This window comes from Trachypithecus francoisi, unplaced genomic scaffold, assembly GCF_009764315.1.
Source record: "Trachypithecus francoisi isolate TF-2019V2 unplaced genomic scaffold, Tfra_2.0 Lachesis_group16, whole genome shotgun sequence".
NCBI classification, from domain to species: Eukaryota; Metazoa; Chordata; class Mammalia; order Primates; family Cercopithecidae; genus Trachypithecus; species Trachypithecus francoisi.
In genome coordinates, this window is record NW_022681461.1 from 9,799,993 (window position 1) to 9,813,449 (window position 13,457).

Consider the following 13,457-nt stretch of genomic DNA (forward strand, 5'->3'; position numbering starts at 1 on the left):
TGCCCGGCCCTCAGAGTATGCCCTTTTAAAAACCTGTGGGTACACGTAGCCAACTGACATTTTAAGACAAGAGGCCCAACAGACCCTCTTTCCACAACGCAGCTCGGGGCCTGTCTGTCTTCATCATTGTGCCTGGGTCTCAGAGCAGAAATCAGCACCTGTGCGTGGTCGAAGGCGGAATCTCTACTTACACTTGCAAAGCTTCCGGCCTGCCCGGGGAAGGAGCCCGCCCTTCCCGGCTGCGTCCTCCGACGCAGCTAGTCACGGGACGCAGAGGCGGAGCAGATAGGAGGTGGCAGCCGCCATTGCTCCGTGGGCCCTGCTGCGGGCACGCTCTCCGCGCATGGGTTTTTTATGCGGGATTAAGCTTGCTGTTGCGTGACAGGGGAGGACTAGGAAAAGGTAGCGGGTGGAGCCCGGAGCTGTCTCCCCTGACTCGACGCAGCTTCCGTTCTCCTGGGGACGTGTCCCACAGGACCCGCCCCGGTAGTCAGCTGCCGCGCTGTTGCTAGGCAACAGCCTGCGCGCTCAGAGCGGCGTGGGGCGGAGAAGTGGGATTTGGAAGCTTAGGGTCACAGGGGCCCAGGGGCCCAGGCCCACCGACTGCACCGGGATGGACCAGTACTGCATCCTGGGCCGCATCGGGGAGGGCGCCCACGGCATCGTCTTCAAGGCCAAGCACGTGGAGGTGAGGCCGACCGCGGCAGGCAGCCTGGCGGGGGTGTGCCCCCGCCACCCTCTGGCTAACGCTCTAGGCTGTTTCGGTTCCCTTTTTACATCCAGTACAGTTTTAAAAACTATTTTCTAAACCCATTTTGGGCAGTTGCGCTTCCCTCCGCACAGCTGGCTTGGTCCCCTACCCCAGCGGCTAGATCTCAGGCTAGCTCGAGACCCCATAGGAGGGCCTCTGGCCGAGCCGGGGGCGCGTGTGTCTCTCGCAACCACCCTGCCCCTACCCACCTTCATCTCTTTTCCAGCCGAGGGTGGGCTGGCAGTGTCTGCCTTCTATCCTGCAGACTGGCGAGATAGTTGCCCTCAAGAAGGTGGCCCTAAGGCGGTTGGAGGACGGCATCCCTAACCAGGCCCTGCGGGAGATTAAGGCTCTGCAGGAGATGGAGGACAATCAGTATGTGAGTAGGGGAGGGATTCCTCGTGCCTTCATTTTTCCAGCTACGCCTTCACCAGCTTTCAGGGTTTTCCTCCCTCTGTCACTCACACACACTGCTCATTCATCTGCCTCCTTACCCCTTTTTGCCCTTTTTTGTCCACTTGTTCACCTTCATTTACCTCATTCTTTCATTTCTCGCACATTCACTCTCATTTACCTACTTATTTCTTAATGTATTCATTCATTCACCGACTTATTTTTTTCTCAAAACAACCTATTGAGTTCCCGATGTGTTCTGCAGGCATTATATACATTGTCATTTTGAGACCTCTTTACTACTGTACAAGGCAGGTTTCAGGATCTCTGTTTCTCAGGTGAGAGGAGGAGGTTATGTCAGTTATGTCACCAGCTCATGGGCCCTCCGTTAGTCAGTAGAGGGTTTGGCCCAGGTTTGATTGAGAGTCCAAACATTCTTCCCTTGGGACCTCCCGTAGGCTCTACCCTCTGTTGGGCACTGGTGACACAGACGAACCAGCTCCAACCCAGCTCCTGAGGACTTAAATGTGTTAACAAAAGACAGAGGCAATAGGGCCCATCTAGTGTGGTTCATGCTGTGATAGGGTACCTGGAGGGGCTACTGGAACAGGAAAAGGGGCATCTTTCACCCCTAGCGTCATTACTCTTTTGGTGCTCTCTCTCATCCATGTCGAAATAGGGAATGTATTTGACTCCCGGGAGAGTAACAGGGTTGGGTCTCTGTGATCCTCTGAGTTACCTTTGCGGTTCCCTGGAGATATTCATGATATATTGGATGACAAAAGCATGTTATAAAATTTTGTGTCATCTGGGTTTTGTTTGGAAATATATATGTGAATGTGTGTTTGTGTGTGCCATATCTGTTGTAAAGTCTGGTAGAATACACTCTAAGATTGACTGCGGGATTTTTCTTTTGTTCTTCTTCTTCTTTTGGATTTTATGTCTTACCTGAATGTGTGCATGTGTTTTGATCTGTTAAATGGTTGTGTACTACCTGAAAAATCAGAAAACAGCAATCAGGCCATTTTGATTTCTTGAGGAAGATAAAAGGGCTTCCAGACAGCCATGTGTGGGATGGGTGGAGAGAGATTCATAAGGAAGCTGGTGATATGGTGGTCCCTGCATCCAGTTGGTCAGCAATTCTGAAGGTTCTAACTTTAAAACGTACTCTAGATTTGCTCCTTGCCCAAGTCATCATCACCACTCATCTGAATGACAGCAGCAGCCTCCCCACTGCTCTCCGTAGCCACAGTCCGGAGGGCTTTGTCAAAAGTGTAAGTCATTGGCTCCCCTGCATAAAGAGCCCTGGCGGCTTCTCTTCACACTTAGAGCACTATCACCATGTGCCCACCTCCAGCTGGCCTCTCCCTTTCCTCTCATTCAACACAGCTTCTTAGGCATCTCTCCAGTGACCAGCACCTACCTAGGGTCCAGGAGCACAGAACAGGGCAGTCACATCCTTCCCTTAAACGACCTCGTGTTCTCACATCCCTCTAGCCTCCTTCTGTGCTGGTGTTAGGGCCTTGCACTTGCTTTTCCTCCTGCTCAGAGCTTCATCCCAGATCCCCACAAACTGGGTCTTCATCTAGCCCCACCCACCTAAATAAAGAAGTATCCTTTTCTCCACTCACAGAATCACACTATCCTCTTATATTTCTGTTGATTTTTTTTTGGATACAGGGTCTCACTCTGTCACCCAGGCTGGAGGGTAGAAGTGTGATTTTGGCTCCCTGTAGTCTCAACCTTCTGGGCTCAGGTGATCCTCCCACCCCAGCCCGCCAAGTAGCTAGGACTACAGGCACGTGCCACCACGCCTGGCTAGTTTTTGTATTTTTTGTAGAGACAAGGTTTCACCATGTTGCCCAGGCTGGTCTCAAACACCTCGGTTCAAGCCATCCGCCTACCTTGGCCTCGCAAAGTGCTGGGATTACAGGCATGAGACAGCACGCTCGGCCCCCTTGTATTTTGGTTCCTGTACTTACAGAATCTGAATCTATCCCATTTGTTCATTTATTTGTTAAATTGTCCTCTGCGCTGTGAGTTCATTAAGAGTCCTGTCTTTCAGCTCACTGCTCTGTGTAGCCTGGCTCCTCTGATAGTGGTGGCCTCAGTGTTTGTGATGTGTCTGTAGCTGTCCCCGCACTGGGAAAGGTGGGATTCCTGGTGTCCTTTCCTTGGTGCTGGGATTCAATGGCTCTAGAAGAAACAGGAGGAGACCTGTGTGTCCATTTCATGTGCGACCATCCAGATGATTTTCAGACAGGTGGGCTGGGAGGGCGGACCAGATGGTGCCACTAAATGACCTTTTTTAGACCTTTTCTTTTAGTGTTCATGGAGAATTAGAGTGGGGGCCCACCTTATCTCAGGAGAGCAGAGCACATCATGAGCACGGAGCTCTCTGATTCTTAGCTCAGGTCCATGTCACCTTCTTTGCTTTCTTTTTGGATACAGGGTCCTCTGTCAGGGCATGGGCTGGGGTCTCAGGGTCACAGAGAGGGTCTGGTGACTTGAGTCTGGGGGCTAACAGGATGTCCTGCCCACAGGTGGTGCAGCTGAAGGCTGTGTTCCCACACGGTGCAGGCTTTGTGCTGGCCTTTGAGTTCATGCTGTCAGATCTGGCTGAGGTGGTGTGCCATGCCCAGAGGCCACTAGCCCAGGCACATGTCAAGAGCTACCTGCAGATGCTGCTCAAGGGCGTCGCCTTCTGCCATGCCAACAACATTGTGCATCGGGTCAGTCTCAGCATAGGCCGGACATGGGGTCTGGGGAGATGACTCGGCTTGGGGATGGGGCTAGCCCTTGTGAAAAGTGTGATAAGAAGTTGGGACAGAGCTGGTCAAGGCCTGCAGGTAAGTGGCCAGGGCATGGCCCTGGAGGAGGCGGGGACCAGGGCTGACCTGGGTGGTTAGACTGCCAAGCCCACCTGTCCCAAGGTCCTATGGGGGATTTGGAGCGTCATGCTTCTTTTGATACCCCCAGGACCTGAAACCTGCCAACCTGCTCATCAGCGCCTCAGGCCAGCTCAAGATAGCGGACTTTGGCCTGGCCCGAGTCTTTTCCCCAGACGGCAGCCGCCTCTACACACACCAGGTGGCCACCAGGTAGGGAGGGCCAGATCCCTTCCAGTCCTCTCCATGGGGAAGAGATGCTTCTGGGCCTTTTCTCCAGACATTGCTCGTGGGGCTGGGGTCACCTCCCCAGGCATCCTTTTCTCAGCCCAGTGCCTACCAGCCCTCTTCCTCGCAGGTGGTACCGAGCCCCCGAGCTCCTGTATGGTGCCCGCCAGTATGACCAGGGCGTCGATCTGTGGTAAGACCCCCATGGGTGGTCAAAGGGTAACATGGCTCATGGATTTCTGCTAGGCTCTGAGGTCTCTGAGCTGTTTGGTGGTCTTTTCCCTGGTGGGAGTTTAGGCTCCCTTGAGAGTGTTTTCCCTGTTGGGGTATTCTGAGCACTTTGGGGTTGGGGTTCCTCACTATCATGTTTTCGAGCTGGGTGGGGGCCAGGTGGGATGAGAATGGTGGTCCCAGGTGGGAAGCTTTCTGGGCTAGGTGGGGAGGTGGTCTGAGCTGGTATGTGCTGCAGTTAGATCTCAGAATATGGTATTTCTGAGAGGTCAGAGACCCGTGTCCTTGGACATGAAAGCTCTGAGCTTTTTCTGCAGGAAGAAGATGGTTGGCAGTGCCCATGGGTCCGAGATTTGGGGCAGGTTTGCAGGTCTGACCTAGAAGCGTCCTAGAGCAGGAGTCTCGGAGGTCTTGGAACAGCTGGGGCTTTGCTCTGGGTTATAGGGTTGAGGGCTCTGCTCTGGGTTATAGGGTTGAGGGCTCTGCTCTGGGTTATAGGGTTGAGGGCTTTGAGGGTCAGGGACTGGGCCGGACGTGAGGCTCCAGGGCTGGCGTGTGGGGCCTTGCCCTGGAGTGCAGTGTTAGAGCTACTCTGTGGGTGGGTCTGTGGTCCATGGTGGGAGATCTCTGAGCTGCTTGGGGCTCTGTGTCCACAGGGCCGTCGGCTGCATCATGGGGGAGCTGTTGAATGGGTCCCCCCTTTTCCCGGGCGAGAACGACATTGAACAGCTTTGCTATGTGCTTCGCATCTTGGGCACACCAAACCCTCAAGTCTGGCCGGTTTGTAGGGGCCCTTGGTGAGGTGGGTGTGGGGCAGGTTTACTCCACTCCCAACAGCAAGTAACCACTCCCTCCCCTGAACCTTCTCTCTCCTGGCCCCAACCCCGTGTGATGGACAGGCACCCCTGTCCCGGCCCAACTCAGGGGTTCCTCCTCCTGCTGTCATGCGGGTTGGGGTAGGTCCCGTCCTTTGTCCCTTTCACCTCAGTACACACATGTGCAGTGTCTCAGCAAGCTGTGCACAGAGCTGTCATCTGAGAGGGCAAGGGGATGGATGAAGGAATATAGGGGTGGGTGAGTGAATGAATGATGGGTCGGGGAAACACATGAATGGGAGAGCACCCCCCGTGTGAGAGTGTGTTAGGGGCTGAGAGCTGACAGCAGAGGGCATGGCAAGGGTCAGGGACTACTCTCATTGTACCCTGTTCCTTCTCCCTGGCCCAGGAGCTCACTGAGCTGCCGGACTACAACAAGATCTCCTTTAAGGAGCAGGCGCCCGTGCCCCTGGAGGAGGTACTGCCCGACGCCTCTCCCCAGGCATTGGATCTGCTGGGTCAGTTCCTCCTCTACCCTCCTCGCCAGCGCATTGCAGCTTCCAAGGTAGGGCCAGAGGCCATGGTCTCTGCTCCTTCAGCTCCCCTCCCCATTGCCCTGGTACTTTGTACTTGGTAGCCACGTGACCCCATCAAGTCAGCGACCCTCAGAACCTGGGATGGGCGTGGACCAGCACCAGGCATCTGGAAGCCAGGGGACAGGGGCCTTGGAGCAGGTGTGCCTCTCATGAGTAGACCTCACTGGACATCCCCAGACTTCCCCTGAGGGTGGCCCATAAGAGGGGCATGCCCAGCTCACAGGAGAGCGCAGGTCCAGGGGTGCTGGCTTCTGAGCTGGCCCTGACCCTGTGGCAGATACAGTAAGAGAGTCACTGGGGACTCATTCCTTTATTCCATTAGCAAATATTTTCTGCATATCTGGCACGTGCAGGGATTGTCCTGGGCCTCGCCAGAGGGTAAACAATCAGACCTGCCTCCACGGGGCACTTCTGGTGGTGAGGTAGCTCCAGGCCCAAATGGTCACAAGAGGTCATGTTCTCCAGGTGTGGGAGCCCCAGGAGAGAGGCGAGGCCGACTGTGGGGTCAAGCAAAGCTTCCTGGTGGAGGGCAGGTTTAAGCATGAGATGTTTGAGGAGGTGTTCACTGAAGGGAGAAATGGTGTGCAGCGGCCTGGAGGAGAGGATCCAGGAAGGCTGGTTATGGCTAGAAGGCCTGGGAGGACGATGAGGACCATAGGAGCATGGGCTGACAGGTGTCAGGGTGTCTCTCTCGGGGGTTCCTGTCCCCTCCCCGCACTCAGCACCAGCAGCATGTGTTCACATACACCCTCTCGGCCTCCACTGTCAGCAGCTCCTGTGGGCTCTGTGTCCACAGTGTACCCAAGCCGTGTGACCCTTATCTCTTGGATTGCCTCCCAGAATCTGGGTCTCCCCTTATCCCATGTAATCTGTTCTCCACCTGGCAGAGAGAGTAACTTTATCCAAGTAGAATAGGACACATTCCTTGTCTGCCAGGGCCCTCCTGTGGCTCCATCTCAGAGGAAAAGCCAGGGTCCTTTCTGTGGCCCACAGATGTCATATGCTTGGGTGCTGTCATCTTATGATGCTGCCTGCTGTTGTGCCCTGTGCTCACTCCTCTCCAGCCCCAGGGGTCTGTACACTTTTGTCCCTGCCCTGGAGCCTCATGTCTCACTTGCTTATGTCTCAAGTCTTGGCTTAAATGTCACCTCGCAGATGGCCTTCCCTCATGACTCTTCAGATCTGCAACCTCTCTCCAGGATTCCTCATTCCTCTGTCTTGCTTTCTTTTTTCCACTGCACTAATCATTATTTGACATACTGTGTATTTTACTTCATCTTGTTTATTACCTCCCACCCCCACCTATGTCAGAAAAACAGAGCTTTGGTCTGTTTTATTAACGGCTGTGTCCCCAGCTTCTGGAATAGTGCTTCAGACATAGTAGATGCTCAGAAAACACCCAGACACACTGAGTCAGCTGAATGCATAGATGAAGGAACATCTGCCTGAGGCTGGGGACAGGGAGGTGACTAGTTTCCTTCTGCTGTTCCTTACTTGCCACCCTCAGGCTCTCCTCCATCAGTACTTCTTCACAGCTCCCCTGCCTGCCCATCCATCTGAGCTGCCGATTCCTCAGCGTCTAGGAGGACCTGCCCCCAAGGCCCATCCAGGGCCCCCCCACATCCATGACTTCCACGTGGACCGGCCTCTTGAGGAGTCGCTGTTGAACCCAGAGCTGATCCGGCCTTTCATCCCGGAGGGATGAGAAGTTGGCCCTGGTCCCGTCTGCCGGCTCCTCAGGACCACTCAGTCCACCTGTTCCTCTGCCACCTGCCTGGTTCCACCCTCCAAGGCCTCCCCATGCCCACACTGGGCCCACACCACACCCTGCCCCTTAGCCCTTGTGAGAGTTGGTTTCAAAGCAGAGGTCATGTTCCCAGCCAAGAGCATGAGAACATCCAGCTGAGCAGAGGAGATTCACGGCCTGTGCCTGGTGAGCCTTAACTTCTGTGTGCTCATCAGAACACATTGGAACAGTGAGCTTTGCTGCCAGTCAAGGCCTGCCTATGCAGAATGGCGCTGTCTGCCTTGGTGCTGCTTCCCCGAGTGCTGCCTCCTCATCAAGGAGAAGTGCAGAGAGTTAAGGTGTCCTTATGTTGGAAACTCAAGTGGAAGGAAGATTTGGTTTGGTTTTATTCTCAAAGCCATTAAACACTAGTTCAGTACGTGAGATTATAGATTCTAAAAACCTCAGGTGGCTCTGCCTTATGTCTGTTCCTCCTCCGTGTCTCTCAAGGGAAATGGCTAAGGCGGCATTGTCTGATGGCCCTTGTTTTTGGGGGTCATGGGGAAGGTAGCATCAGACATAGCCACTTTTGCCCTGAGGGCCTCCTGTGTGCTTCACATGACTGAGCACTCATTTGCAAGTGAGGGAGACAGAAGTCTAGGCCCAGGGATGGCTCCAGTTGGGGATCCAGCAGGATACCCTCCGCACATGAGGCTGGTTTACCAACATCTACTCCCTCAGGATGAGTGTGAGCCACAAGCAGCTGTGCATATAAGGAAACAAGCATTCCTGGAATTAATTTATAAATTTAATAAATCCCAATATAATCCCAGCCAGTGTTTTTTCCTTATAATAATTTGATAAGGCGATTATAAAAAACACATGGAAGGAAGTGGATCCACATGCATAAGAGGAAATGATGGAAGGACTTACGGTATCAGACACCAATATTTAAAAGTTTATATAATAATAAAGAGTATGATTGTGGTTCAAGGATAAAAACAGACTAGAGAAACTTATTCTTAGCCATCCTTTATTTTTATTTTTATTTATTTTTTGATGGAGTCTTGCTCTGTCACCCAGGCTGGAGTGCAGTGGTGCGATCTTGGCTCACTGCAACCTCCGCCTCCTGGGTTCAAGTGATTTTCCTGCCTCAGCCTCCTGAGTAGCTGGGACTACAGGTGGGTGCCACCACACCTGGCTAATTTTTGTATTTTTACTAGAGACAGGGTTTCACTGTGTTAGCCAGGATGGTCTTGATCTCCTGACCTCATGATCTGCCCGCCTGGGCCTCCCAAAGTGCTGAGATTATAGGCGTGAGCCACCATGCCCAGCCCCAGTCATCCTTTATTTTTAAAGTGTTTCTTTTATGCTTCATGTGGATAAACTCTTCTGTGAGCACTGAGGGTCACTAGCACTGCTACAGATGTTGGCCATCAAGCACTTAGTGGAGAGAGAAAACATATTCAGCCCTTGTTCTTGGCTTTCAGTAAAGTCTGATGTTTTCATGATATGGCCTATTTTTATTTCTCCAGCCACATCTTTTGCAAACTGTAAGCTTCTAAGAGAACTTCAAAGAGAACTCTAAAATGTATATACATTTGCAATTAAAAGGATAAGAAATGATTTACTGTGCATACAGAAACCAAAAATGTGGTATAGTGATTTGATACCAAATAATAGAGGCCAGGCGCAGTGGCTCATGCCTGTAATCCCAACACTTGGGGAGGCCGAGGTGGGCAGATCACCCAAGGTTGGGAGTTCAAGACCACCCTGGCCAACATGGTGAAATCCCATCTCTACTAAAAATACAGATATTAGCTGGGTGCATGCCTGTAATCCCAGTTACTTGGGAGACTGAGGCAGGAGAGTCGCTTAAACCTGGGAGACAGAGGCTGCAGTGAGCCGAGATCATGCAAGTGAGACTCTCGTCTTAAAAAAAAAAAAAAAAAGATTTTAAGGCAAAGAGCTGTTATTTAGTATAAGATACAATTTCAAGGCAAAAATCATTACTAGTGGCAAACACATTCAGTTCTAATTATATTCAGTTCATTGGTAAAATTTTCCAAATTTGTATGTACCTAATAATAGAGTCTCAAATATTATCAATATTAGAAATGAATAGGATTCAAAAGACTAAGGCTATTAGAAGTAACTTTATACATGTGAAATTTTGGTAAAATTGACAAATCCATAGAAAAATTCAACTTGCAATAATCAAAAACCCCTGAAGTGTCTTAAAACTATTAAAAAGGAATTGAACCTCCAAATTAAAATGTTTTCATTATATAATCTCCAGGCCCAGATAGCTTCACTACTAAATTCTACCAATCACTTAATAAAGAGAAAGTGTCACGATTTCAGAGAATACAGGAGTAAGCCTACTCAGCTTATTTTGTGACACCAGCAATAGTCTTGATACTAAAATTCAACAAGGACATTAGAAAAATGAAAATTATATAATTATTCTTGTGTTTCAAAAATAAAGGAAAAGTCAGCTGGGTATGATGGCTTATGCCTGTAATCTTAACACTTTGGGAGGCTGAGGTGGGAGGACTGCTTAAGTTCAGGAGTTTAAGACCAGCCTCGGCAACATGGCAAGACCCCGTCTCCACAAAAAAAATTAGCCAGGTGTGGTGGCCTGCACCTGTTGTGCCAGCTACATGAGAGCTGAAGTGGGAGGATCGCTTAAGGCAGCAGTGAGCCGTGATCACGCCACTGCACTCAGCCTGAGTGACAGAGTGAGACCACGCCTCCCCATAAGGGTAGCCCTCACAGAACAGGAGTGTGGTCCTCCCTGACCCTTGCCTGGCCAGGCTCTTCCCAAGGCTGAGGCCCCTAGTGGCATAAGGGTCTCCAAAGAGCCTGGGGCCACAGGCCTTTCTCTGGGGCCACAGGAGCTCAGGGTCTGGCCAGCCTGTCCCCAGCCCAGGGCAGACCACCAGTTGTTTGGTGGTTACTGCAATGGGATTCAGTCTCAAACCTCCCCACAGACCCTGATGTCAGGGCCCCTGGTTCCCACAGTACTGCTTTGGGCAGGAATGCTGGGCCCCCATCCCTTCAACATCTGCCCTGGCTACCTCCAAGACCATGGACAGACTGGCCTTGCAACCCCATTGGGGCCCATCATCAACCTGTGCCCAGCCTTCTGAAGATCCGCAGGAAGAGCTTAAGACACCTCCCCTTCACAGTGGCCCGTGTCCTATCCCTGTCAGTTTCACTGGCCTGCATGGTCTGGAAGGAGCTAGGACAGCGGCCTACCCTGCAAGCTGCCTGGAAGCCCGGGATGGCCCCTCAGCCAGCTGAAACCACTGTCCACTGGGAAGATGGCTACTTGGAGGCCTCTGGAGGGAAGGGGGTGTGTGCCATCCTCATAGCTCTGGCTAGCCAGTCGGATGTCTTGTGTCCTCATGCTGACCTCCTGTGGGACAGAGCCCCCTAACACGGCACAAGGTCCAGACCCAGAGCCTTCTGATCTGGCCTCAACCCGAGCCTGGGGCCCCCAGCAGCCAAAGTGATCACCAAAGGGACTGAGCCACTTGTGGCTCTGACTAGTACTGGAATCTAGCCCAAGGCAGGGCGAGCCCTCTCAGAGCAGTGCATGGCTACTTGGGACCTTTGCAAACCCCCAAAGACCAAGTCAGTGACCTTAGGGGGCCCGAATAGCAACCTTGGCAATGAGGCTGCAGGAGGAGGCATACAAGGACGCAGGGATGGCCAGGCTCCAGGACCTGAGTGGTCACCTGGTCACCCATGAGAAAGAGCCCTGAGGCCAAGTGTAGTGCTGGGCCCTCCTGCTCCAGGTGGTAGGACTGGAGGAAACTGGGCAGGCCTGGGCCCAGGAGACTGGGTCCCTCTATCTGCCATCCTTGGCAGGTCATGGTCCCCAAAACTCATGAAATGTTGCCTTACTCAAAGCAAAGAGGCTCCAAGGTGGGGACCAGAGTCCTCAGTCTGGGTTCACCATGCAAAGCTTCCCTCCCAGGGACAAGGGATGCTCCTTTGGCCTCATGCCCACCCCCACCCCCACATATTGGTTAAAAGATGATAAATTGTTTATCATTATGACTCACCTGTTCTTGGGGCACCCAGAGTTGTCTGCAAGAAGCATCTGACACCCTGGAGCAGGTGGGAGAAGACGGTGGCACTGTCTTCTCATGCTGTCCAACCTGCCTTCCCCTTGCAAAGGCTATAGTAGGGCCTAGGGTCATACAAAGCCAAGGTTCCCATATACTTCGTGTAAGACCATCAGGAGGCCTCAGGAAATCTGAGTGGGGAGGTCAAAATTCTCTGATCGCCCACTCAAATGTCCTAATCCCACATCTCAGGGTCTTATTCTTTCCCTATCTGGGCCTGACTTCAAAATTGCCATCGACCACAAGGCTGCTTCCCTCCTGCAAGCCAAGCAAACCACCTACAACCATGCTTCTGCCACGATGAACAAGAGAGGTTACACTAGAACCTAAGGGACAAGGGGGTCCCAAATTGGATGATCTCTGGGAAACCCGTGGGGCAGTTACAGTTCTTACTAGGGTCAGATTATGGTATCTCCTTCAAGCCATCCCCGCCTTCTGTGCCTGCCCCTGATCTCCACCAGTGGCAGGTACTCGCCCTACACAGGGATCTGGTGATTGTGGAATCAGGTTCCCCTGAAAGACAATCACCCGTTTCCATTAACTGTGGTTTGGGCTCCAAAAAATAAACACCACAGCCTGGCTCTGTTGGATGTGGATGCTCAAATCTCCCTAAACCCAGGAAGCACTCATGCTTTCAAGGGACCCTTCAAGGAGGTGACAGGCTTGGAAGGAAGATTAATAAGCCACTTAACTATTAAAGTTAGTCCCTAGGGCCAGGCATGGTGGCTGACGCCTGTAATCCCAACACTTTGGGAGGCCGAGGTGGGTGAATCACCTGAGGTCAGGAATTTGAGACCAGCCTGGCCAATGTGGCAAAACCTTGTCTCTACTAAAAATACAAAAATTAGCCAGGCATGGTGGTGTGTGCCTGTAATCCCAGCTACTTGGAAGGCTGAGGCAGGAGAATTGCTTGAACCCGGGAGGCAGAGGTTGCAGTGAACTGAAATTGTGCCACTGCACTCCAGTGGGTGACAGAGCAAGACTCTGTCTCTAAATAAATAAATAAATATAGTTCCACTTTGCTAAAATGTATTTGTTCTTGTTCCCATTATTGAATGGACCTCTTCAGTCAGCAACAACAAGCCTAAGGCTTTTACACTGTTGGTGGGTGGGTTCCCTGTGGGAACCGGTTAGCCTTCCTCTATGCAGTTGAGGTGGGAGATACATCACTGTGCTGGCTAAGACAAGACACCGAAGGGTGCCAGCCTGTCAGGACTGACTTGGGTAAGAAGAAGTGCTGATTCCTACCATCTCACCTTTCAGTTTCTTTAAGCCTGTGCTTAAAGCTGTTACTGATGACTGGACTTACTATAGACGATACAAAGCTACACAATGCTGTTCTCTTCATTACAGCATCTCTACCAGATATTGTCACCTTAATGGATGATATTCAAAACAACATGGGCAAATGGTTTAGAGTTACTGCACAGACTTGGCTAACATGTTTTATTCACTAAAACTTTTTCATGACAGCCAACCACAATCTGACTTAACCTTTGAGAGTCAACAGCACAGCTTTACCTGACTGCCTGCACTGCAGTGAAAGGCCTTTACTTACACCTGGACTTTGCTAAGAGGACCTAGATGCTTGCCCCACACTTCCCCCAAGAAACTTAGCTTTGGCATCATATCAGTGACATCCTCCTCACTGGTCCTGACCAAGACTTTGTTTCACAGGTCATCACAGCTGTGA

General features: G+C 51.8%; 1 protein-coding gene across 3 annotated transcripts; it reads left to right on the forward strand.

The window, feature by feature from the left end:
- The first annotated feature begins 264 nt into the window (after window positions 1-264).
- On the forward strand, window positions 265-8,630 carry CDK20 (cyclin dependent kinase 20). 3 transcript variants are annotated; one of them, XM_033236890.1, is made up of 8 exons: window positions 265-688; window positions 978-1,130; window positions 3,688-3,876; window positions 4,124-4,245; window positions 4,391-4,453; window positions 5,148-5,271; window positions 5,716-5,871; window positions 7,410-8,630. In XM_033236890.1, the coding sequence occupies exons 1-8, from the start codon at window positions 614-616 to the stop codon at window positions 7,605-7,607; spliced, it is 1,080 nt and encodes a 359-aa protein (XP_033092781.1). In that variant the 5' UTR covers window positions 265-613; the 3' UTR covers window positions 7,608-8,630. The 3 variants fall into 3 exon arrangements, with proteins under 3 accessions (XP_033092781.1, XP_033092782.1, XP_033092783.1); XM_033236891.1 differs by having other exon boundaries at window positions 1,017-1,130; XM_033236892.1 differs by lacking the exons at window positions 4,391-4,453; window positions 5,148-5,271 and having other exon boundaries at window positions 1,017-1,130; window positions 7,410-7,485.
- Window positions 8,631-13,457: the final 4,827 nt, after the last annotated feature.